This window comes from Leptosomus discolor, chromosome 17 (genome assembly GCF_034619465.1).
Source record: "Leptosomus discolor isolate bLepDis1 chromosome 17, bLepDis1.hap2, whole genome shotgun sequence".
NCBI classification, from domain to species: Eukaryota; Metazoa; Chordata; class Aves; order Leptosomiformes; family Leptosomidae; genus Leptosomus; species Leptosomus discolor.
The window spans coordinates 9,791,402-9,818,005 of record NC_141407.1 but is presented as its reverse complement, the minus strand read 5'-3'; the positions used below and the strand labels follow the sequence as shown (position 1 = coordinate 9,818,005).

Here is a 26,604-nt window from a genome sequence, read left to right as displayed (position 1 = left end):
AAGGTCTGTGCAACCAAATAATCCCTCCTAAACTGTGACCAGTTGAAGGGATTGCCTAGGGAAATGTTTACAGGGTAAATATACAAACTTATTTCCCAGTCTTCAAGAATACATGACTCAAGAACAGATATTTTATTTAATACCCGTTGGTGGATTCTTTTTTCCCCCATGAATTTTTCTAATTGCTTTGGGAACATAAAACATCCTGTGGATATAAGTTCTACGCCATATTAATACAGGATGTAAAGTAAGTACCTCCCTTTTTGTATTGTGAACTTGCCTGCTGATAATTTCATTGGATGACCCCAGTTCTTGAATTATAGGAGGGAGGGAATAATCATTCTCTATTCACCTGCTCCACATACAGAATGGCTTCACAAATCTGTCCTGTTCTCCTTCAGGCTGAGTCTTCATCTGGTTAGAAATTTCTGTGAGAGAACTTTTCCTTATCTGTGCACATCCTTGTTATCTCTCTCACCATGCTTTCTAGTTGTACTATTTTTTCAAAGAAAGGATGGGAGGGAGGGATAAGATCACTACAGTAGGAAGCTACACCATTCCCTATTTATTTTTGTCTTTTGTTCACTAATACTATCATACCAAGATGCCTGCAAGCATGAATACACAATTATGCAATAGTTCAAAAGTTTTTTTTGTAATTATAAGGAAAAAAAAATGGAAACACTACATTGTCTTCAAGCCCAACTCAAGCCAGCTTCTGAGTAAGTAGCCTGGCCTTCTCCACATTCTTGTTGGCATCCCAGTTATACAGCGTTATTTGTATAGGCAGACCAACCTTGCAGAACTTCCAGCTTGGCTGTATTTTCCAGCCTAGGTATCTGCTGCAGGTTTAACGTGTTTGGAAAGTTTTAGGGAACAAACCCAAGCCAATTCAGATAATGAAATTAAAGTATGTGCTGTTAGGCTTTTTTGACAAGATGCCTTCATAAGCTATAGCAGAGATTTTAAATTGGCAGTGAACCATTCTCATATCAGGGACATATTTTCCCATTGCTATGAAAATATTACCAAATTTGGCCAAGATACAACTCTTTACTGAGTCTATATAAACTGTGGTTTTCTAAAGATTCACTAGAGTTTGACAGCTGAAGATTAAATCAGTATGCACCATCTCCTGTCCATGCCTCTGTAATCAGCCTGAATATTCATTATTCTCTTTAAGCAGTTAAGGTTTCTCCCGAATCTGCAGAAACTGAACTGGACTTTTCCTGAAACTGAAACTTCCAGAGCTTGCTATGACACCAGACAAAAATTTTAAGTGGTTCAGCTGTATGTACATGATCCCCGATACCTGTGTGTGCCTACCCAGTATTATACATACTGGTACGAAAGCCCCTTGGAAGAGCACGAGGACGGAAACATAATGGCAGAAATACAGAAGGGACAAGAGAACTCAGGGAAGTAGTTGAGACTCGAACAAGGAACCTGAGAGACATATGCTAAGACTGAAAACATGGTAGATACTACATCAAGACGGAGAGGGAGGAACGGAAGGGATGAGTTCAGAAAAGGCTAACTGGAGATTGTGATGAATTGCTGGGGAAACAACAGATTTACAGAATGACCTAGGAGCTTAGGGAAGGAAAACAGAGCGTAAAGGTACACGGTATGAAGACATTATTGGAAAAGAACAGGGACAGAAAGGATGAAGAGTATGTAAAGCCTCCTCAAGTCCACATCAGATCTCATTATCCCTGACTCTCAACATTCTTCTTCTATCAGCAAACATCGCTAAAACTCACTGAAAGAGCTCTCACCATACATATACAGATAAAATCCTTTCATTCAGGAGTAGAATCTAGACATCTTAAAAAATTACTGCTGGAACTATTCGATGCATAAGCAGTATCTCTTAAAAAAAATTACTACAAGTTTTTTAAAATGTAAAAAAAAAATCCCTTTAGAGATGCAAACTGTAGCTAGTTCTTTTACACCACTTAAAATTAATAATTAAATCTGTTGTAAGACCATATTTGATACAGAAAAGGTATTTAACATCACTTTCCCATTTGCTGGAAGCAACTTAAAAAATACTCACATTTTTAAATGACGAGAGAGTTGCACACTGAAATAATTTGCAGACAGTATTAAGAAAGGTGCCATGGCTCTTCTCTGCTTCAAGCACTTGCTCTTCTAGGAAGGAAACATGGTGTGCAACCATTTTAACAAATGCCTACGGAGAGAGAAAACACACCTAATGAAAATTAAAAGCACCTGTGCTGGGCTTCAACACTACTGTAGCCAGAGATCAGAAGGCAAAGAAAAAGCTTTAACAAGACTTCAGAGTGCACTACTGCTAGCATAAATATCCAAGGGGCACATACTCAGAAGTAGACTACAGATGTTTACAGCCATGAGAAGAACTACTGGTCATGAGCTAAGGCTAATTTTTCTCCTTACCTAAGGGCAGACCTTTGCTCCCTTTTCAGCACACAGGGTGTGCAAGCACTTGTATAGCGCCTAAAGCCCTGGCAACATTTCAGCAGTGAGGTTAAAAGCTCTTCAGAACCCGGAAAGAGACTGCTACTATTGGTTGGAGTGAGAAAGTGGCCAAAGAGGTATGAGGGAGTAGACAGCAGAGGAAAAGACAATAACAGGTGATTTTAGCTAAAAAAGCTCAGGAATTATTGACCTAAACCATATACGTGTTCAGTTTCAGTTGAAATCTGAGCCACAAGGGAAAGCCAACTAGAAAGAACACAGTATTTATTTGTTAAAATACAGAACAGTTTGTAAAGAGTTTTGATACTCTCTATTAATGATTAAGCTTTTTTTTTTTTTTTGAGCACTGCCCATTTGAGGGATGGGGAAGGTGAGGCTGAACAGGTAATTTTTTTTCTCAAAATGTACCAGTGGCAACATCAAAATTAAACCCCAGCAGATTCTCATTCTACATAACCATTACACAACAGTCCTTCCCTTTTCTGCTCTTGGGAGTACAAGTTAATTTCTCCCTTGAAAATCCCCATGGATGCTAAGCTTTTAGAACCTTTAAATTTAAAGTTCTAATTAAAACATTAACTACTGCTCAAATTTCCAATTTAATCTTGTGCTCTCAGATTACTGCCATTACAGCTGGTAACATTAGGGCAGAAAACTGATTCCTAGCCAATCAAAGTATTATCTTCCCTTGATAAGCAAAAAAAGCCTCTCAACAAAATTCTGCTGCATTACTCAAGGACAACCTGTAGCCTAGAAAAGTCTGGTGTTTTCTTCATATTCCAAATTACTATGTCCCTACAGCTGGACTAAGGGAATGGGGTCAGGAATGTGGGGGTTTTCCATTCTCTGTATTAGAGAGAAAAAAAGCAATAAGGAGCCCTCTTGCTTACCATACTTTTGGCACAAGTAATTACTTAAGAATTTTAATTTTATTTTACTGTTCAAAGACAAAAATACCCCCCACCCCTTCAAAAATCCCAATCACGTATAAGCCTGAAATCTGCAAAAATACCTAAATGGGTGAGGCACTTCCAGAAACAGTTGGTTTGGAACCTGATTCAGTTAGCCATTTTTCACAGTCCTAGCTTAAGTATACATTCAAGTTCAGCCAAATTGTTGTATGCTGAGAACCTGCTAGCTATTTCTGGGACTGGGGTACTGGGTTCTGAAAACTAGACAGGTTTCTAAACAGGTTAACAGTTGACTCCCACATTTGTTCCAAAATGCCTCGCCTCAGTTTCCTGTCTGAAGTTTTCTCCTGGTGCTGTGTAAGTCCATAAAATATGAAGTGGTTTGATAAGCCTGTTACCAAACGTAGGTATAAAAATGTAAACTACTAAAAATGAATTGCATTTAAAGAAAACTATCTGAAAGCTAAGTCAATCGCCCTGTCCCTCCCAGCGTAATAAACCCTACCAGAGGATATTCCTTTGTACAGGAGTAGAGCCTGAAGCTTAGGCCCTGCCTATCTGAAATTAATGCCACAAACACTCGGTTTCTTTCACTTTGAGTCAGTTAAAACTGACTTTAAACGTTACACAATTTATCTCGTCATATTTTCATTATATTCCTCCCAGAGGCAAACTTGCCCTCAGTTGACATAAATTTTAACGTACTGCTTACTAAATATGGTGAGGGCATCATCTTAGTGAGTCATATTGGCTTCCCTCATTCAGGATACAATAAACACGAAAACAGACACAACAGAAGATGGGAGCTCTCAGATCTCTCCACTACCTCATAGGATGATCATCAACAACTTAAAATGGGTATGTCCAGCACTGGATGCAAGACTTGAATTTTTGAAGTTATAAATGGTTTTACAGATAGTCCTTCAAGTCGCAAAACAAATTAACATCATTAGCATTATTATTAACATCAAAACCACAACTAATGCTTTTAACCTACCATTAGGAATTGTAGAATCCACAGCAATAAATTACTCGGTGATGTTCCAAAACCATAAACACTTATATGTGCTGAACCATGGGTAAACATACTGATTTAAAAACAAATATAAGACAATAGAGAGCCATAAACATCTAAGTGCTCCATATAAATACATGGACCCTATAGTTAACCTATGAAACACATAAAAAGAAGGATGTAAATTTTCTAATGCAATGAACAAACCTCTAATTTATCAACTTTGGCATAGATGTGGTTCATTTCCATCACCTTATCTTTAATGAGCGGAATGGTCTCGTCCAGAATCTCTGATGTATCACTTCTAATCTGCACAAAAAAAAGCATCTTGCATGAGGATGAATCTTGAAGATAAACACTACACTACTTTTTTCACCTCACTTTTTTACACGTATTTCAAAAAACACCTGTTCAGAAAAGATACCACAAGGGCCCTTTTGCAGTATGTTATAAAGTACAGAGTGGGAAAATAACTTACTTTCTCAGGTAATCCAAGAGACAATAAAAAAACAAACAAACAAACAAAAAACCAATAGTAGATGACAGGACTCCCACACCAAAACTGTAACCAGATCCTTCCATTTTCTCCTCAAATTTCCACACTACTCCTACCAAGAGATCATCTACTTTCTATTATGAAATACCATAGACATGACGGGTAATGATGGATTTAAAATGAAAACTGCCTCTATACCATCTGTCATGCTTTGATTTTCTTGGAGAAGAGCTAACACATACTACTTATCAATCAGTTTTTGGAAAGAGTCAGATCTTCGAGTACACCACTTCTAGTATCTTACCTTCAACAGGGCCTCAGGACCAGAGTTCTCAGGACAGCAAGAATCTTCACACAACATTATAGCACAGGCACCTCAGAGAAAGCTTCTGCTCCCTAGTCCCTGTCGGTTTACCACAACAGTTAAGTACTCTAATACAAGAAAGATTATAATTTTTTTTTGTTACCTACTACAACCAATCTTGTTTCTGACATCCATAAGAGAGCCTGAACCTTATCTGAAATCCTGATGAGCGTTGTGTTAGCAAGAACTACCCAATTTCCTATATAAACAACTGCCAGTGCTTTGTTAGGTGGCAGTAAGATCCACCTTCAAACAGAGCACCATGGCTAATGGAACGTACAAGCCAAAAATTATGGGTAAGACAAGAACTGGGAAGAGCTCACTGAAGGGAAAGACAAAACCAAATCAAGAAAACCTCCACTGCAACACACAAACAGGCATTCTAATTTATAAAACAGAGCAACAGACATTGACGAGAGAAATAAGAGAGGCAGCTGAGCCCACTTTTATACAAGTTTTCTTTCTCAACTACGATAGAGTATAGGAGGCCTTGGTTCACTTCTGGATCAAAGCTGTCCTGCCTACAATTTTAACAGAGCTAAAGAACATAAAGGAACAAGGATCGCTCCAAAAGAGATTTTTGTCCCAAAGACTGAGCTAGAAATTATTCTTCCTTCAACTTCATAGGAAAGAGTAAGGATCATTTAGCTAGAATGGTGAGAACCCAGAGCTGGGCTAATACTGCAGGGAATTTTCTGGGCATTTTGAGATTTAATCCAGAATCTCAAATAAAGCATAAATGCCTGCTACAAATCATTTAATCCATGGACCACACTTTATAAAGTCTAATAGGTACTTAGACATTTTACTGATGATCATATGACTCATCCATGTGTTTGGAGGTTTTTTTAAGAAGTTGTTTCTAAAAGCTGAGTATAAACAAAGCTATATACATATAAAATGACTCATAGTAAGATTTTATGGTATTTTTATTACCAGAGTAAGTACACGCAGATCAAGTGCTTTTATAGTGCTATAAGTGTTCTGTAATAGAGGATCAAACAGACGTATCAAAATAGTAGCAGCTTTCTATTGTAAACAAACAGACAGTATCTCCTGTATTACTGGTCTCAGCACTACATCCACTAAATGTATGTACGGACACCTCCCCCAGCAGGGACACAACTGTATGCACAGACACATTCTGGCACCGTTACAGTATGTACTTCATATCCAGCAGAAAGCGAGCACAGACACTTGGGCAGGATCCCTGTGGATGGAGTCAGACTTACATTTCCTAATGTTAATTCAGAATTAATACATAATGAAGGAGCTGAGACGAATTCCAGGTTTGTTCTGTTGAATTCTTTTGGGTCAATGGTAGACAAAACACCTCTCCTCTATCATAAGGCACATACGAAAAACAGATTGGTGATCTGTCCGAGATGAGGTTCATACTCAGGTAAACTACATCAGATTAAAATTTGAGCCTGGAATTTCCAAACATAACTTGTTTGGTAATGTTGGTCTCAGAAAGGACTAGGGAAAAGCCATGCTTACAGCTAAATGCTAGATAACCACTGTAAATATAAACACAGTTTGGGACATAGCCAGAAAGAGGGAGGTGTGTACAGACCCAGTACAAAAACAATCAACACAAGGTCAGAGCAGACGTGGAACAAATCTAAACCTTCTTTCTTGGAGGGTAGAAACAAATGACCAATACAAGACACAGGAGAGCTGATTTTCCAGCAAGCAGCCTGTGATGAAAGGAAATGATATGCAAATATGATTCAAGAAGAGTCACTCTGCAGCAGTCTGCAGAACCACAGCGACAGAGGAGTTCAAGAGGAGTCAGCACATCACAAAGGGAAACGATTCTTTTTGGTACAGCAACCTCTCCTGAGCCTGAGAAAGCAGGACTGGTCTGAAACCCCACATTCTAAACCCAAATTTATTTCTGCAGAGTTAGCTGAGTGCTCAGCTAACCAGAGCACAGCAGTCCATGGGAAAAAACCCTGTATTCCCCTCACTAGATTCTACTATGCTAATTGGAGGAGGGGGTGAGGAGGGAAGGTTGGATTGAGCTTTGCCTTCTAATTCAGATCAGCAAGACTGAGCTCAAGGTAGCAAACCAACAGCCCCAAAGGCAGTTAGGAGACAGCACAGAGTACGAATGATGAATCAGAACACAAACCAGGAACAGCACATTGCATGTAGGGCAGGGAGACCTGATCCTTGCATGCACTGCAGTTCAATCTGTACCAGTTAAACCAGCACAGATTCTTGTTATTTTCTATTTTATAAAAAAACTATTATTTTTTCAGGAAAAGAAAAAAAAGTAGCTGAGGCCCCAGGACAAAGATACTGTGCAAATTCTAGTTGTCACAGGGACTTTTTTGAAAGGGTCTCTCTAAGAGTCTCTCTATAGTCTTTTTTGGTCTTTGATCCCTTATGTTAACAGAGAGTAACATAAAAGGATCACGAGTAAAAGTAACCACTGTAAACCGAACAGCTCAGTGATGAGAAAAGAGAAAACTGAGGTTGGCATGTTCCTGAGAAGTTAGCAAACCCTAGCCACAGCAAACCAAACAGAACAACCTCTTCCTCTCTCTTCCCCAGTCATGAAACCAGGTTTCACATATAGGGCCTCAGGGAGGAGGTTCTCAAACTGTTAAGTCCATGAGACAGAGATAAGCACTTAGCAGCTGGTCTGTGGAACCGCCATAAAGCAAGATTTACAAACACATCATTTCCCTGGGGCAAGTTCTGCAAGTAGGTTCAATGGCTTGAGAACCACTAACTCGTGGTTTTCTGAACTGGTGAGTATGCTGGAGGATCAACATATGTATTAAAAAAAAAAAAAGAAAAAGAAAGAAAAAAAAGAGTATGAAATCTAAGCAGAGATTTTGTATCTATCCATACATCCTCTTCAAGGATCAGGAGCCAAAGAAACGGAAGGAGTGAATTTCCACATGTAATTAAACCAGCTGTGCATATCTGAATAGGTATCATTTGCAATCAGGCTTTAAGATCCACAAGAAGCACAAAAGAACTGTATCTAAAAGCAATGACCCAGGCAAACAATAAGAGAACAGCATATAGAAGAGTCTGGTTATTACAATAATTTTTTTTTGCTTTTGTGTCACTGGTTCAAATCATAGCTCAGCTAAAAATGACAATTTGATAATTATACCTGAGAGGCTCTGTAGCCACTTAAAAGACTTTCATTTACTTCGTTGAAGTCAGTGCACTAAGGAAGACGTCAATCACAAAAAGTGAAATAACTGGCACTAAAACTCTTCTAGTGCAATCTTTTCATTGCCAGATGCTCCTTCCATGGCAAGTGTGAGGCATGCTGAACTGTATTTAATTGTCACTGTAGCTTCCCTACTGTACAAGTGGCCATTCTAAGTGTTGTGCCACGCTGTGCCTAGCCACGTTTCCAGTATGACACTGGAAACAGCATTTTGTCTTCCTGCCACTGAGGGTCCAGGGTTTTCCTCATTGCAATATTCAAATGTACACATCAATGTACTTGTAAGTGAAAAAGCAGCAGCACACTCAAAGAAGAAAAGCCAAATCCCTCTATGTGAATACTTTACTGAATGCTCAACTGAAAAAAGCAAGATCCCCCTTGCCTTTTGTCGGCATAGACAAAAGACCAAATTATTGCTAGGCACAGAAGCTGGAATCAGTTCAAATACTACATTATATTTATCAGATTCCCAGATACCACTTGATGTGCTGCTGAAAGGAACCTTACATTGTAGGTACTGGATAGAAAGCCACAGAATCAGCACACTGACTGCAGTGCTTTGATGTTCCCAGATAAGGTCAACAATCTGCATACTAGGGAATTATTCACAGCCTGCAGGTTGTGGAAAAAATGTTTTCAGGAGCAATGCAAAGATAGTGTATTGAAACTAGGTTAGTGGTTTTTTGTAGAAAAGGTTGGCAAGAGAAGTCTCACAGGAGGTTAAAAGCTCACTGGTTCCATCTGAACAAGCTAACCATCTTCCACTGGAGCCAAAAATGTAAGGTGCATACCTGATGGATGGGAAAAAGCATAAGGCACATAAAAAATCTCAGTGTAAGCTCCCAAACAGAAGAATTGAGTGAATGAACTTAATAGTCAATCAGACAGAATACAATCAGCAGTGAAGAGCTATTGATTCAAACTACTTGCTTTGAGCAGGTGATGTCGTATCACTGAAGTAATCATCACCTTCCAGGAATGAACTCAAAGGATTTTTTTGGGGGCCCAAGAAACCAATTTCTTGTATTTGACATTTTGCACAGACTAAATGTGTCGTACTAGAGAATCTGAAGCTGACAAATGTAAGCCAAGATGCATCAAAAAATAGACTGCATGCTCTAAGGTTCACATGCTCCTTTACAGCTATTTTTGTCAAAAGCTGAATGGAAAAAACACTGCTTAAACAGGCACTAATACTGAACCATTCTTAAAAGGAGAAATAGCTGCCTTGCAAGTCCCTGACTAACCATGTGAGACTGATGAGCCAAGCTTCTGTTTCTTTCTACTCCATGTCACTTCCTTCTGGAAGCAACGATGCCTCCTTTCCATAAGCAAGACATGCCAATGACAAAACCAGAAACCTCTGACAAAAGTCAAGAAAGGATTGTATTGCTGATTTGTCTAGAACAAGGATGATAGGCCTCACTTCTCTTGAGCAGAATTCACATCCAAGGTACAAGAAAGATCTGTCCCATGACCAAACAGTAATCATCATTTGCTAGCTGACGGTATTTTGCATAAACTGTGTTAAACATTGAGTGTTCAATGCATTCTTGCAGCCCACATCAGACTGCTTTGAGATGACTTGGTAGTTCTGTCTTTGAGAGTAAGTACAACATTTCTCCAAACACTGGGATACATAAACAGCAAAGTGGAAAGATGCTTAGGAGGCAATATTGGCATTTGTTCTGTGAACAGAAGACAACGTGCAGAAAGGCCAGCACACTAATGTCCCTTGTTTGCGTGAAAGCTGGTAAGAATAAAGCCAGGAAGTTGCTTTTCGACTGCCTAAGAAACATTGGCCACATAGTTTTCTTATTATCTGCTTCACTTTATCCTGTCCCTCTCCATTTATCTATGCAATTCCTAAAAATCATCCAACAAAATAACTCATAGTCAACAACTCCCCAAGGAGATGTTGGCCCGGTCACTTCTTACCATTAGAAGTGCATTCAGTACAATTAGCAACCATTGTAGTTGCCAATGACACGTGTTACACAAGATGCTTGAAGGCAGAAGAAAAATGTGGTGCAAAGTGCTCACAGAAGGCAAGGGGGTCTGTGCATCAGTGGCTGTAAGAGGAAGTCCCTGTAGGTAAACATGGTCTGTGCTATCTGAACTAGCGCTCTATGAAACACCCAGAACAGGTTAAAATGCAGTACCTGTTCCTCTACTAATTTCACATTTTGGAGCCTAAGGAAGGAAAGAAAAGTTGATTGCAAAAATCACATTCATTATTTTTACATGAACATCATAACCCACACAGCCTTCAGACAGCGGTACTTCACGCAGAAAGCCTGAGGTAAGCTGACCGGTAACACACACCTCTCGCTCCAAATGGTTCACCCAATTCGGCAGCGACGATGTCGAGGCCAGCTCATGTGCTAGCTACAAGTGCTGCCCATCGCACCAGTCACAGCCCCACCGTTAACTAGTGCTCCCCACTCAGCTATTCCCCCCCGTATCAACTTCTCTCGTCCGTTCCGACCGCATCGCACCCGCACAGCGCCCCGCACCAGCGCCCTCAGTTCGGGGCCTGCGGCCGTGAACGTTGCTGCAAGGCACCAGCCTCGCGCCGCTGCCTCGGCTGCTGCCGCACCGGAGCGGAGCTCTCGGCAGGCTTCGTAAGGCCGCGGAGGGAACGGACAAGCCGCTCCGCTGTTCTAGAAGGTGCGGTTGAACCGCACGGCAGCGCGCAGGGCCGCGCCGCCTCCCGGCGGGAAAGGGCGGGAGAGCCGCGCGCAGGCGCGCAGACCCGCGGGGCGCTCCCACCTGCACCCGCCCGACGGCGGGGCGGCGCCCGCGGGGGGCGGCACGGCCGCCCGCGACCTAGCGCCACCTGGTGGGCGCGGCGCCCCGCTGCGCGCACAGCGCCGCAGCCCTTCCCGCGGCGGCCGCGCCAGCAAGATGGCCGCCCCGCGCGCGCGTGCGCGCGCCGCCCGCCTTCCCGCCCTCAGGGCCGGCGGCGACATGGCCTCGGGGCACGTACCGCGTCCGTTATCCCGCAGAACTCGTCCAGCCTCCTCAACAGCTCCTCGATCGTCTCTTCCATTTCATCCACCTGAGGGGAGAAAAACGGTCACAGAGCCCGGGCTGGGGCCTGGGCGGGCTCCGGCGGGTCAGAGGGCAGCGCCCCGGCCGGGCACCACACCGCTCCCCCCGCCTTGCCCCTTCTGCCGCCCCACTGGGGAACCCAAGCCCAGTTAGGGAATTTTTAGGCAACCACCCTATCACCAAGTTCAAAACCCAGATGCACAGAATTCGTTAATGGAGGAATGTTACATTCGGAGGCTCTGGGAGGCACTTTTCACCCCCACACCAGGAGGTGACCCACACGGCAATGAAGGACGTCCCCAACATCTGCCTCCGCACGGACTGCACGTTCTAGATCTCACCACGGCCTTTCTGCCAGAAGGCTTCTAAACGTGCAACGGCAACGCCTATTTCAGCAAAAGTTCCTTGCCAAGCATCTTACTCAAGTTTTAAAGCAGAAAAATATATTCTAACACTTGCGCTTGGATGTAACAACAAAGTGGGATTTATAGAAGTAGATTTGAAGTTACAGCCCACATTATTCACTGATTTAAAAAAAAATGGTTAAACACCCCAAACCCCCAAACCATTAGCAAATACCTAAAAAAAAAAACCCAAACCAACAAACCAAACCACTTTGTCTATTCTGAAGCAGAGAGAACACTGTGACAGAAAACCAAGAACTGCCAGAACAGCAGTTTTGGACAGCTGCTGAAATGTTTTTCCCCATAAAAAAATTCCAATTTCACAAAATCCCAGTAAAGAATTGCAACTACAAGGAGAAAAAAACCTTCTATTCTGAGCGTACTTTTAAAAACAAATGGAACAATCAGAGTTCAAATACAGGAAATGGAAATCAGTAAAATTAAAAGGCCACTCCAAATCCTGCATTTGCACTGTAATTTAAATAATTTTTAAAATCCTGAATCTAATCTCATATTCTCCAAAATTGAAATAATGAACCTAATGAAAACTTTTTTTTTTTAAATAAAGCCAAACAAAGGGAAGTTATTTGGGCTACTTTGCTTAAATGGTCATTGTAAAATCAGGCCAAGAGCAAGGGTTGCCTTGGCAGACCTCTTTAACATTTTTCATCTGGGCTGTAATGAATGAGCTCATTCCCAAATAAAGTTTATTATCCTTTCACCTGGTAATAAAATTCAGGAAACCTGTGTTGCCTCTGAAATTGCAATTGTAGTTATCAATCCAATAGTTGGGCTAACTCCAGGGTATTTTTTGCCATTCTTAAAAGTGCCCTAGGCCCTCCCAAAACAGGTATAATCACTCTTGTCTGGAACAATATGGCAAAGGGAGGTGGTATCATGTAAAGGCATTAGACAGAAGAAAGGGTACTGCAAGAGGAAAAATAGGTAAGACAAACATGCTTTGTCAGCAAGGGGTAGAATGGAAAATACAAGGCTCTCGATTTAGGCTGAAGCAAATGCTAAGAGCACCATACGTGTAAGGTCACTCCAAAGGTTGTACTCTGCATGCACTGAAGATGGTCACTGGCATGTAACTCCTCTTTTACTTTATAAAACTTATTCCACATAAATGGAGCAAATGTCGTTCTCTACAGAGCCTGAGTCAACTTTCCAGCTCAAAGGAGGTAGTGTTGTACCTCTGGAAACCTATTTCCAGCCAACCTCTGCAACAGAACAGATCTGAGGGAACTATTTCAGGTACGCAGGTATTCCTGGAGATAGCTTCTGCACCAACACTAAGATGGCGGCAAGTGGGACGGCAAAAGCCTTTTGCCAGAGAACCAGAGAGGAGGATCAAAACAGAAACAGAAGTTACTAGGGGGGCAACAAAGTACACACATCAGTCTTAAAAGGGTGTTCCGAAAAGGCTGCTAGAACTCATCCAGGCAGCAATCCCATCAACCCAGGAGACCAAATCCACCACGCAAAGTCTAGGTCTGCAATCGTGCAGCCTGGGGAGGGACTCGCCTCCTAGTCATTTCCAGGACAGCGACTCAAAAACCATAAAACACAAATTACGCTGTCACAAAGAAGAAAGGAAGAACAACAGCAAAGCCTGAAGCACATAGAAGAAATAGTGGCTGTTTTCACAAGGGCAAAAATGCACATGTAAGCATAGGACATAATGAGGGCTGAGGATAAATCCCTATTCAGCAGAACGCAGATATGAGCTCAGGCCTGTTCTGAGTAGCAGGAATGTGACCCAACTTGGCCCAAAAGCTCTGCAACTATGTTAGAGCAGCATCGAGCCAAGACTAGTATGTATTATCTCAGAGAAACTGCCAGCACCTGGCATCTTCATCAGCATAGTGACCATACCTGTCAGCCCGTTAAGTTACTTCTTAAGATGTTTGGGTCTCACCAACTCTGTGTGAAGTCTTCATGGTGGCATCAACTATCACTGTATCTTCAGATTGTAATTTCACTTACACAAGATTTAAAACCTACCCACAAAAGTTTCACTGCCTCTTTTTTGTGTACATATCTGGACAGAAGAAACCTCAAGACACGTTATACTGCACAGGTTTATCAGGAAGGATCCACAGATGCTGTAAATCAATGCATGGATTTCAGTGTTAACATGAGTTTACATCCCCTAACAATCTGTTCCATGTCTATTGGAGATAAAGATTTCTGCGTGGAAAAGCTGTTTTCCTTCTGCTGCTCCTTTACATGCTTAAATAAAGGCACAGAATTTCCACATCAGAAAGAAAGAGCACTCTTCCTCCGCATTGCCCATAGGCTAACTTTGAAAAGTTCACTGCTAAACAACAGAAAAATGCATTATTTTCAAAAAAGAAAGCGTTCTCAGTGATTTCACATTCCTATAATGCATTTAATTGGTGAAAAACCTGTGAGCATTGAGCCCGAGAGTTTGATTTCTTGAAGTCTTCATAAGGCAGAGAAACATAATTGCTAGCTTTTTTGTTAAGTGTATTTTACAGCAGAGCAATCTCAGTGGGTGGTGCAGGCATCAGATGGCCTGCAGCACAATTCTATCAAACTCGGGACATTTCTTGGCAAGTCTGTGCACAGTCAGCTTCTCAGGCCTGAAGCCACTAACGTAGCCACATGTTCGGGGCTCGCACACTTGGCTTAAAGAGATAGTTCAAAACTGATAGCAAACGTACGGCTTTGAAAAGGCTGTTTAATGGTAGCGATCATTAAAGCATGACTGTGAAGCAGGTGGAAATTCCACTAATTTGGCAGATGATGCATTAAAGAAATCCATTTAAAGAAGTTGCATTAGGTGTAGGTTACTGTCCTGCTCTGACTAAAGTTGCAGACATGCTTCAGGCAGGAGCTGCTGACATGACTGGCCCGTCTAATGTCTACCATGAGCATCTTGCATTCATAATGTTCATAAAGATTCAACATTGGAATTGCATGTGTTAGAGGACAGAAGCAAAGTTTATTGACTCCACTGAGAACAAGTTAATTCAAAACAGATTCACAGTCCTTAATCTTTACTCTAAAGCGTGTTACATAGCCTGAAACGTAACAGAAGACAACAACAGAAAGAAACAACAGGAAATAGATGCAAACAAACCACTTCACACTATTTCTTCAAGGCATGCTACTATAAAAGCACCCTAGGCATAAACCAGCCAAAATACTATGTTCAGAAAGGACTCAACCGCAAATACTTATGAATTGTAAAAGAGAAAAACAATATTCTAAGGGCTCAATGTATTTAAGACACCTTCCAAAATGGTTAACAGGGGCCTGTGGCCAACTGCAGTATCAACAATATATTTACCATCATCTCTAACTAGGTACTTTCTAAACAGGCCATACAAGCTCCTTCCAGGTGGTTCTAGAACAAACTGTGTATCTTTCATTAAGGTCCAAAACAAAACCCACTGAACACATTTCAAAGTTACGACGAAAATACGGGGTGACAAGTGCTTCTTAGTTAAGACTGTAATTTCACAATCACCTTAGAATTATGTAACCTGGCACTGCCAATAAAAGTAGTCTACCCTTTTCTGTCACTCGCTTCTGCCCAAAGCCAAACCTTTGCATGTGAGAGGACAGACATTCACAGTGGAATGAATCACGAAATTGTTCTGGGTTGAAAACTAACCGTTAATTTCCTTGCCATATCATTTTAGCTCAAATCGGTTCTTCAACTCAACTCCTGACACAGCCACGTGAAGGCTAGCCCTGACAAACACCACAGCGAGAGGAAGAGACACCTTGGATCCTTCCACAGCAGTGTTAACTTAGCATGAAACCTTAGCCAAAGGCACAACAGCACCACTTCCAGATGGCATTTTAATGTTCCCATATATCCACTGTTGATTCTCCTGTTTATTTATGGGAAGAAAACAAAACAAAATTAAAACCATGGCTTCATTTTGTTAACTCAGGGAACAAACCTGCAGTCTAGCTTTGAGGTTAGCTTTCCTTTATGTGGCGTATACTGTACTTATCATAATATCCCTTTCTCACCACTTCCCTTTAAATGTCTTTGTTTCTCACAGCAATCTCTTCCCTCTTTACTCCAAGCCCAAGATAAGATAAGATAAGCTTTTGTAACTCCCCCAATCACTCCTTCTTTCATTTTGCCTCAGCATTATGCTCCCATTCAACCTTGTAACAATTTACCTGCTTTTCCCAAGGATTCTTTTTTCCCCCAGTACCAAGCTTGCCCCTTGATAAAAAGATTTCGGTCAGGTATTTTACGTTGTCAACTGTTCAGGCCTATGAGACATGAATATAGTGTTCTAACATCACACTTCATTAAGGAACATGACAAAAGAAAATTCAGCACTAAATCTCTTCTACGAAGTTTTCCAAAAAGCCTTCAGCTTTCACTGAAAAAGGTTAAGCTGCCTTGGATGGAATTTGAAGTGCTGTCCCAGCATGTCATTAAGATGAAAAGGTATACACAGAAAACTTTAAAAATAGCCAAACCAGAAAACCACACAGCTCTTTATAACATTAGAGACTCCAGCAGGAACGTTTCAATATTGCTGAAAATTAACAGGTTCTTCAGAGTGATGTCCTCCTATGCCAGCTTCAGAATACTGAAAAAAAAACCCTACAAAGGGAAAACAAGCAGTATATAAGGGTAAACCAAAAAAAAAGCAGAATGGCAAGTGTATTTCAATAGTAAAATTAAATTATTTCACAGCTATTTACAAGATACATTCAAATCAGGCAGAATAATATTAATGTCATGCAGCATATGCTTGAAAGCTTTCACTTAGCGAAATCTTCTACTGGACTATACAAATACCTTATTTTGCATTCATCATTATCGTAGTCTCATTTGCTACAACTGCTACACAAAATTAAAAATCATAATGAAAATTAGGAGTTATATGCTAGAAATTGTTATTGCTAATTACAAAATCTTAAAAATGCAAACTCCTTGTGAAAAGGAACTGAAAGCCCTCATTCTGATTTTCACAACATCGTGATATGTGACAGAACTGAGTTTGCAAAGCAAGGCCCACAGGAAGAGACACCTAAGAACATTCCACAAAACCTGCGATTAATCCCCAAGTAGGAAAATACCTAAACTACAACGCTGCTTTGAGCAAGCTACCAATATGTGCAAGAATCAAGAGAGATCAGCACTGAAACAAGTGTTTAATTTCAGCTGAAGATGCCTGAAGGAAACAGAATGACTTGCAAGTAGCAAAGAACACAAGTTGTTTCTCTTTTCCTTGTAGGAACTAACAGGCTTGGCACTCAGTTACAAAAACACATAGTCTGCCATACGATACTGCACAGGAAACTTGTTTTATTAATTGGCAGCGCTTCTTTATTTCTTATTTAACACCAGGATGAGTGGCACTCGATAAAACCAACAGAGTCCAGCTGACATGAACCAATACTTTAATGAAACATTCCCCACTATTTCACTTTGCAATATCATTTTAATCAAGCTTGAAAATTCACTTTTGTAATTGCTAATAGCATTAACAATACTTGTTTCTGGCCCATTGTAGATGTGTACATGACTAATAAAGTAGAAATTAATCCACATGTAAGACAAAAGCTGTCAGTGGTTTAACCACATAAAAATGATGTGGGTATCATGGATTAAGCATTATATCATCTCCTGGAAAATGCTGAACGGAAAATAAAACAAAGATCTCAAGATTTGAATGTAAGTGGTCTGACTTATTGCAAATCATAGATAACTACGCATGGAGAGATAAAATTGATAGGAGTGATGGTGTCAAGGGAGAGGCATAGGAAAAAAACATACCCAACAGTGAAACTGATCAAGTTTCCCATTCTTTTTTCTTTTTTTTTTCTTGGAGACAAAAATAGATCACATCAACATTTTACTGCCAAAATGAAGAAAAGGGGTAAGAGGAAGCTGTTTTAAAGACTTGACTTTTATCTTGAGAAGGGAAAATTTTAAATAATCTGCCCAAAGAGAACGTTATTCACTTTACATCACCACCAGGCTCAAGTGGGATAGGAGCTACCTACAGGTCGGAAAGGGGGATGCTCCCCAGTGCTCTCTACTGCTTTTCGTAGCCTTCCTCTTTTTTGGGGGTGTGGGGGGGAGTGTCTTAGCCTACAAAGTGCAACTTCAAAGCCTCCCTCTTTGCCTTCAGGGATCTCAAGCGTCCCCTATCCGTTAGCAGGACGGTGACAGTGCTGTGCAAGATCACCGCTGTCACCAGCCTGACTGAGCCGAACAGCTAGTCCCGGGTAAGTAACCGTACCTAAGATCCTCAAACTAAGCATCATTCCACTTAATCCCATCAGCGCTCTGAGCCCGACCTTACCGTCACCAGCTGCCTTGGTTTCCACAAAAACCAGAGTAGCAGCCACCACCATAGCCATTTAAAAAAAAAAAAAAAGAAAAAAAAAAAAAAAAAAAGCAGCACGGAAACACTTACTCAGCTATTCAGGAGCTCAGCAGTGGCTCAACTTTATCCAACACTGCATCCCAGCCACGGGAGACCTGACGGCTAGGCCCTCCTCACCCAGGAGGAACGCGAACGCCCCGCGCTCCCCAGAAAGAAGACGAGCGCCGGGAGCAGCGGGCTAGTCCGGAGCCGGGCGGGGGGGCTCGCACGGGCAGAGCTCGGGGAGGAGGGGCAGGAGCCCCGGCGGCCGGCGAGCAGGGCGAGCCCGGGGGCTGCTGATGCACCGGTCGGAGCAAGCGGCCCCCGGCAACCTCCGACCGGGCGGAGATTACTGCCCCCGCGGCGGCCGTGCCCCGCCCGCTGGGATTCCCCGGCCCGGGGGCCGAGCCGCCCCCTTCCCTGCCTCCCTCCCCCGCCGCCCCTTGCCTCAGGGAGCCCCCGGCCCCCTGCCCGGCGGCTGGTGCGGGGCCGAGCGGAGCCCGCCGGCCGCACCCGCAGCCTCCCCCCCGCGCTTCAGCCGAGCCCGCCCCTCGCTCCCCAGCTGACGGACCGACCCCGGACCGGGGCAGCCCCTGCTCGGCGCGCCCGCGCTCCCCCCGCCCCCGCGCCTACCTCTTCCCCGGGCGGCGGGGTGAGGCAGCGGGCGAGCCGCCGAGCCCCGCTCTCCTCAGCCGCCGCCTCCGGCCGGGGCTCCGGGCTCTCCTCCGGCCGCAGCATCACCCCCGCGGCGGCTGGCCGCCGGTCCCCGGCTGAGCTCATGGCAGCCGCCGTCCGCTCCGCCCCCGGCTGCCGCTCCGCCCCCGCCCAGGCCCGGGGCCTCCCCGCCCGCCGCCTCAGCGCGCCGCGCGCGCCGCCTAGCGACCCTGCGCGGCCACGGCAACAGCTGCGCGCGAGGGCCGGGGCTGCGGCAACCGGTCGCCCGCGGCCTAGCGCTGACCGCCGGTGCCGCGGGGGGTCCGGCCGGGACGCGCCCCGAAGCGACGGAGACCGCGGGTTCAGCGGCAGGGACTCGGGCAAGTCACGAGGCTTCAGCGCTCCGTAAAGCCCCAGCACAGGCACAGCGTCCCCTCTCTGACCATTTCATCCGCTGCTCTTAAAATCCAGTTTTTCGAACAGCATCGTGCTCCCCTAGGCCTGCACTGCAGCCCAGAGGGCAGAACCGAAGACAGGCAATGGTCAGACGCACTAGACTGAACGTTTGTTTTCAGCCGCTGGGAAATCAAAAGGCTGCAGCTGGAAATGCAGCTTTAAGGTGCTCAGAACATCTCCGTGCCCTGTTCGCAAGGTGAGTATTGGAATGACTTGAGGGGAGAGACATTCAGTTTTAGATTAGGCAGAGCAGAACTTCTGACAGTGCCCAAGGACATCCTGTTCTCCCTGAGGACAGAGCTGGGAGACTCCCCGTGGAGCCTGCGGTTAGACTCCTCTCAGGCCTTCCGGATGCTTCTTCACTACCGAAGATGCCCTTCCTCACATTAGGCTCCTCTAAAGCACACTCTTAAACCAAAGCGACATGCTAGAGAAGGACAGATGATCAAGACAGCAGCTCGAGCCGAGACCACAATAGCCATCTGTTCTCAGTTTGTTCGTTGCTCTTCCTCCTCCTCCAAGCAAGAACCAGGACCTACTCAATAACTAATCTCCAGGCAAGGAGCGGCAGACAGAACAGGGGGAGGATTTCTCACTAACAGTGTTCAGTATTCTCCGTGGGAAGAGGTCAGCAAGCAGTCTGGCCTTCTTGTACTGAAGACTCATGCTAGGGTCAAGTGGGCTCTGTGGGATATGAAGCAATGTGCAGTACTCCCCACTAATCAGTTTGAGACATTACCTCATTTCAGAATTTTATACTATATAAAACTACTTTTGAGTGCTTGCAGACCAGAAGGCCACAACTGGCCTGCGCTGTCATTCAAAGCATTTCTTGGCTTTGGATAAGACCAAATTATTGCTGAACAATGGGAGAAATTTAAATTCAGTTTAGCATTCACAAGAGAATGCCAAATTTCTAGTCTGTAGTTGCAGAGAAGATCAAAGCAGCCAGGCTTGAGGAGGCACCTGAAGCAAAGAAGAAAGAGCCAATAGGTTGCAGGTTTTCCCCAAATCTTTTCTCAAGAGTAGGGACAGAGACATCCTGACAACAGCACCAGACAGACCCTTTTATGCTACACTTGTGGTGACTGAAAACATCTTACCTCAAAAACTGTGAGGTACTTGCAAAACTGATCTTCCCCTGGCTAGCACTGATCAGAGGGGAAGCGCACTGCATCTCTAGGCACTTCATTTCTCAGCTCAGTTGAAGCCCTCCAGCTGCGGGCAGCCTTCCTGCTACGTAGGTGCTGAGTTAACACCACAGACCTGTTCTCTGCTCAGCCACTCGGGCACCATTTATACTGTAGACCCCAAGGGCTCGTATCTTTGAAAGAAGTGTTCTATGAGGGAAAGAGGCACCAGACAGACTTCAGTGAGATTAAGAAAGTGTATTTGGGAAGCTTTAACAGGCAGAATGGAATACTCCTGACTTGTTGTACATCGTGGACTGTTACAAAACTTGACCTCTCTATCACAGGAGGAAAAGTGCGAAGAGGTACGACACGAGGAGCCAGGGGGACTACTTTAGGTGCTTTAAAAGTATAATGCAAACGTAGAAGCTCCTCCTGATTATTTCATAGACTCTGCTATCCATGTCAGCTTTAGCACTGGCATGAATTATTTACCTAGAGGAAACCTCTCAAAACAGGGCTAAAAAGAACAGATCATGCATTGTAGTTCTGTTTGTGACCCAATGGCTTTGTGACCTCTGCGTCTCAGCTGCAAGGTTAGGATAACCCTTCTGTATTCGCTATCCTAACGCTTTATCAGGATAGAGCACAATCAAAACACAACAAGAGCCACATGTTTAATTACTTAATTTTTTCAAGACATTTTGCAGGACAACTCGAAAAATCAGACAATTTTTCTAAATTATACAGATCCTGTTACTAACCACCTGAAGTTTTTGAAAGACAGATAATAGCATTTCAATGTTTAATAAAACACCCAAAATTGTCCTTTACAAGTAGTTTTTTGCATTAAGTTTTAGCTCATTTATTAGTAAGTTTGCAAACTATATCTACTTTTCTCATTTTACAGAACAGGATAGAAAGAGTATGAAGGACAGACTTACTAGCAAGGTTATTAGGGGATTTAAGCTATTAGGATTTAAAATTTCTGAAATACAAGTCCAAGCATTTTATGTAACCTAACGTAGCATTCACAAACTCAGAGAAATCTATGTTTATATATTCAACGCATTCTCCTTAGTGTTTTAAGAATTTCAAATCCTTTGCATCCTCCAACAAAAAGATGAGAATGTCACTTTTTTAACTGGGTCCACAATAACCAGAACAATAGCAAAGCAGCAAAAGAAAAGACAGGCCTTGTAGGAATTCCAGTGTCTCACAACAGGAACACCCTTTTCATGCCCAGAGGCTCTTACAGCTATGAGGGTCTAAAGGGAGAGGCCAGGCTTGCAGGCAGAGATAGCATCTTTTGTTTGACCAGCTTAATATGAGAGACAAACTTTTGGCTATTGCCAAGTACTCCCTTCTGCAATCATTAGCATACCTCCTATTTGCTTCCTACTTTTTACTCTTATCTCCATTTTGCCTTGCAGCTGTCAATAACTAGGCTACTTATTTTCAGAACTGATTTCGACATGCCAGATGATGATACACATCAGCTTTGTCTGCTGTCGCCCCACCATAAGATGGTTTTTATACAAGCAGGAACCCCTGCACTGGCTGGTGTCCCTCCTTCTCTGGCTCCTTTCACATCATCTGCTGTTCTCATCTGTCCCTCAAACTCTGTCCCTTGTTTCTGAGCACTGCCATCACACCCGTGACTGCAAAGAAAAAGCCGTATCAGTAATTAGGTATTACCAGGCGCTCAAAAGAAAGCATTCTGGAGTCATTGCACCACAGAACCATGTTCTCCTGTGGAAAGCAAATGCGGGGGCAATAAATATGCTTTTTAAATACTTTTACATGTGACGTCACAGAGCCTGATGAAATGCATGGTATTTCCTTATACTATCGGTAATAAAATGGTAGTTCAAGTAGACAGGAATGTTAATTGGAAAGACAGGAAGTGATATTAGCAACACTTTAAATTGCTGTAATAAGAAATGCTGGTTAAATAGCACAGCACTTCAAATCCTTTTGTGCTTCGTATTTCTAAAGCACTTTTAAAGTCGAGCATACTACATTAAGTCCTCAGACACAAATTTATCTCCTGTTTGAGAGCGAAAGTACGCAAGTGATCTGTCACAGCTGCACAAGGAGTCTGAATTCTTAAATCTTGGCTACCATCTCGCCTCTCCAAGAACCAGCTGTACCATTTCTTGAATACTTCTACAGCACCCAAGAACAATATTGTTACCATTCAAGACATTTTTCCTCATGCTAGTATTGTAAGCCATCTATGAAGCTACCTGGAAGCTGATTATTCCTCTCTAGCATTACCACATGCAACTACTACATAATAGTATCTGAATATTGATACTTGTATTGCAAGGAACGCATGACCATCAGAAGTAATTCAGGCAAGTCAAACTAGAATGTCACAGCTAGTTTTAAGATAACATGAAAACTTCGAAGGGGTATTTAGCACTAGTCTAAATCCTTCTCTTGTTGGTATACCAAGGAGAGGAAGATTTTAAATTGTTTACTTATGAAAATCGCAGGAAGCGTTTGGATCTGCAACCATACATGAATTTTCAATTTCATAAAATAACTGAAGTCCTAACACCTTGTTAAGAGCTCATCACCTTGAGAAAAGTTAAGTACTGCTGGCATTTAAAGGGCAGACGTTATTGCATGGTATTTAACAGTTTGCATTCCTTCCTCCAGGAGGCAGGAGTAGGGACAGTTACAGTCTTCCTTTACAATTAGTTTCTTAGTTTAGGAAAACTACCCGTAGAGATCACAGCGATTTGTAGAAATAGTATTGCTGACCTGCACGAGTATGCACTTCAGTCTCATTCCCTTAGTGTCCCAGGTGCTGCAGATTCAGTCCAGGTCAATATTAGCAGTAGCCTATACTCTTCCAGTTCTTGCCCAGCCTGAAGCGCCCTATCAAGCTTACTCTACCCTCACAGACACATGCCCTCCTGGGGACACGTTCCTTCATTTGTGCTCCTGCAGTTACCCACCCCCTTGACTCTTACTGGATTTTACCCAGGACAAATTCTCACACGTGGAAGCTTGCTGGAAGGCACAGAAACATTAATGGACACTAACGGTCCAGCTAAATAGCCTGTGCTCTTGCTGTAAAGAGCACATCCTGCCTCAGTCAGAGTAGCCCCCCCGCACTCAGTGCCAGGCCCAAGCCAAGGAGCACTGGAGGAGATGCACTGCAGAGGTTTGGGTCAACACCAGACTAATTCTGTGTCCCCTAGATTCAACATGTATTTTTACCTCCTTAAAAATTACTACTTAGTGTGATAAAATTCACCATGAATCCAGTAATTCAGAGCTGGTAAGTGGAACTTATATTCAATTCTACTTTCTCAATCCATCCATTGATACTTAATTTCCTCAAACAAAACTGTTTACACTCAGCTTTATTACTTTTCACAATCCTTTTCAGGCTCATCAGTCCTCTACTACTCAGTTTTGTTATACTAAAAAACACCCTACAATGCAGATGGCGTTGCTTTTTTTGAGTCTGGTATCCTTTTTGAAAATAAGCAATTAGAACTACACACTACATTTAAAAGTGTGCTGAACCACCGTTTTATACAGTAACGTTATCAGTTTTGCCCTTTATTCCTTTCCTAACACAGTTTGGTTTTTTTATGCTAGCAAGTGAGCGGCTGATGTTTTCACTGAAGTTCACTGAAGTATCATAGCCCAGGATGGGCTCCTGAGAGGCAAGTTTGCTTGGCATTCATCATTACAGACGCAGAGTTAAGAGATCTTCCCCCCCTCCCCCCCCATGCACACTTAACATACACTGAATCGTTTGCCATTTTATTGTCTAGTCTTGTAGGCTGCCTGCAATCCTTCAGATTTTGCTCCTCTCTTCATATTTTATTTATTCAAAACATCCAATACTTGAAAAATTTCAGCTGCAATACTTGCTCCCATAAGAATTCACATGTTAAAGAGCAGCGAGTAATTTGGAAATCTCTCCCAGTTTCAGAGCTTTACGCATGTGGTAATGCTGAAGTGCTGAAGTTAGAAGAATACTACACCTAAATTTTAATACAGGCAGGATGAATTTTTAAAGCTCACATAATTTCATGAATACCCTACCAATTTCAGCATTCCTTTAGGAAAGAGGTGAGCCATCAGTAAAGACGTTTCTTCCAGCTACAAGACACTCGGACTCGAGTGCACGGATGAAGCAGACTGGGTTCTTTCGGCTGCATTCCAATATCAGATACTGTACTGCTGTTCTCAGTCTTTTTGTCACCTCCCCATAGCTACACGGGCAAGAACCGTACAAGTGAAACTGGTCCTGCCCATATGAAGGGAGATACAGAACAGAAGTCATCGGATTGGCCCCAAGACCAGCAGTCTCAAAAGCCCCACACAACAGGGTGAAACAAAACTCAAGTCCTGTCACTAAGTAAACATTTACAAGAGCTGCCAAGGCATCTGATACGGGAGAAAACATTTGCAAGTGGAATGGGTTCAAGTTTAAAACTTTAAGACAGTTAAACCACATACTTACTGTAACAGCGAAAACCTCCACCTCACCAGCAGCACTTGACAAAGGCGACAGAGGTGAGGACCCATCTCCCAGGCCTCAAGACCTAAACTTGACTATAAGCAGTTCTCAGGCAAGCGATACAACTTGACTCATTATTTGCAGCTACTGCAGGAACAAGCACATCACAGGTTAGTCACGAGGACTGATGGACAGATGTTCGGAACCCTTGCATACTTCCCACCTGTAGAGATTTTGTCAGGAGAAGGGAGCAGAGGAAACAAATGTTTAAGAGTTCTATGAAAACAGAGCCCACTTAGCTGCCTCGGGGGAAAAAAAAAAAAAAAAAAAGAAGAAAAGGAAGCCCATCTACTTTCACACTTGAGAATAAGAGGATACATTCCTCCTCATTATACTTATCTGACAAAGTAATTGAGAAAAACCCCATTTTATTTCTATATCCATTTATTATTCCAGTCTGTAAAAATATAAGACTAATATACAACTACATCTAGCTTGATTTTGTAAAATCAATCTTCATTCAGTGAGATACCAATGTACATTATACATTAAAGTTGTAAGAAAAATACTGATATTTGACATTTTAAACAAGTTCATTCATGTAAAAATCACATTGCAAGTAAAATTTAATTAGAAAATACATAAGTCACAAAAGTACACGTTAAAGACAGCTTGTGAGAACATTGTCCTAAATTTAATTCAGCTGTGGAAAAAAAAAAAAAAAAAAAGATTCACAGTTAGGCTTGACTTATTCAGTACCAGAGCAGAACTTCAAAGTAAATGCATCTTAATTCTATTAAGAATTTGTTCTTTTTCCTATTAAGGTGCACTTGAATCTCCAAGTCGCAAGTAAGGAATGACTTGTCCCCCCGCTGTGCATGTACACAACATATAACACTAGTCAAAGGAATTTTAGTTTTCCATTCCATTTTGAAATAATTTGGATATTTATAAATTAATTTATAAAATCTGGATTGAAAATACAATTTACATATACAGGATACTTAATACACAAAGATTACATTAATAGCAGCATAATTTTGTCCATCGTGCGTAGCATCCTCACCATCGCTTTCGGATTGTTTCTTTTTTTACCTAAAGATAAAATCTATATAAAACAGTCAAGCCTTTAAGTATTTTCTTCCAGGGAGAAAACTGTAAAGATGTTAAAAATTTAGGAGGTAGTGAATGAAAGGCTAACAATATCAGCATATTTTAAAAAACCTTATACTGAACCCCAGTATCATTTATATATAAAATTAAGCTTAGCCACTCATAATCAACCATTGATCATCCTGAAGTAACAATGTAAAAAATATTTTGTAATTAACAGTGTATGCATCAGTAAGATATGGAAGAACTTTAGAAACTTTATGGTAACTGCAGCATTAAGCAATTACATGCTGTGCAGTCTGTCATTGCAACTGTAAATACACACTTTCAAAAAGCCATTTTTAGGTTTATTATTTCATGTTTTTATCAAGTTCCAAATGCTTCGTTTTACTACATGTTACCAAATTTCTGTAAAACAGAACACGGTGTGTGTCAAAAATAATATTATCTCATATTTAGATTAACCAGTTTGC

General features: G+C 42.3%; 1 protein-coding gene across 1 annotated transcript in view; it reads right to left on the bottom strand.

The window, feature by feature from the left end:
- BCAS4 (breast carcinoma amplified sequence 4) overlaps nt 1-19,066 on the bottom strand; it is a 42,838-nt gene extending 23,772 nt beyond the window's left edge. Inside the window, exons 1-4 of the mRNA XM_086474915.1 lie at nt 18,920-19,066; nt 11,438-11,509; nt 4,597-4,698; nt 2,060-2,194 (exon numbers count right to left, since the gene is read on the bottom strand). Of these exons, the coding sequence (XP_086331041.1) occupies nt 2,060-2,194; nt 4,597-4,698; nt 11,438-11,509; nt 18,920-19,066 (456 nt within the window). The remainder of the gene's footprint in view (nt 1-2,059; nt 2,195-4,596; nt 4,699-11,437; nt 11,510-18,919) is intronic.
- Between the last annotated feature and the right edge of the window lie 7,538 nt (nt 19,067-26,604).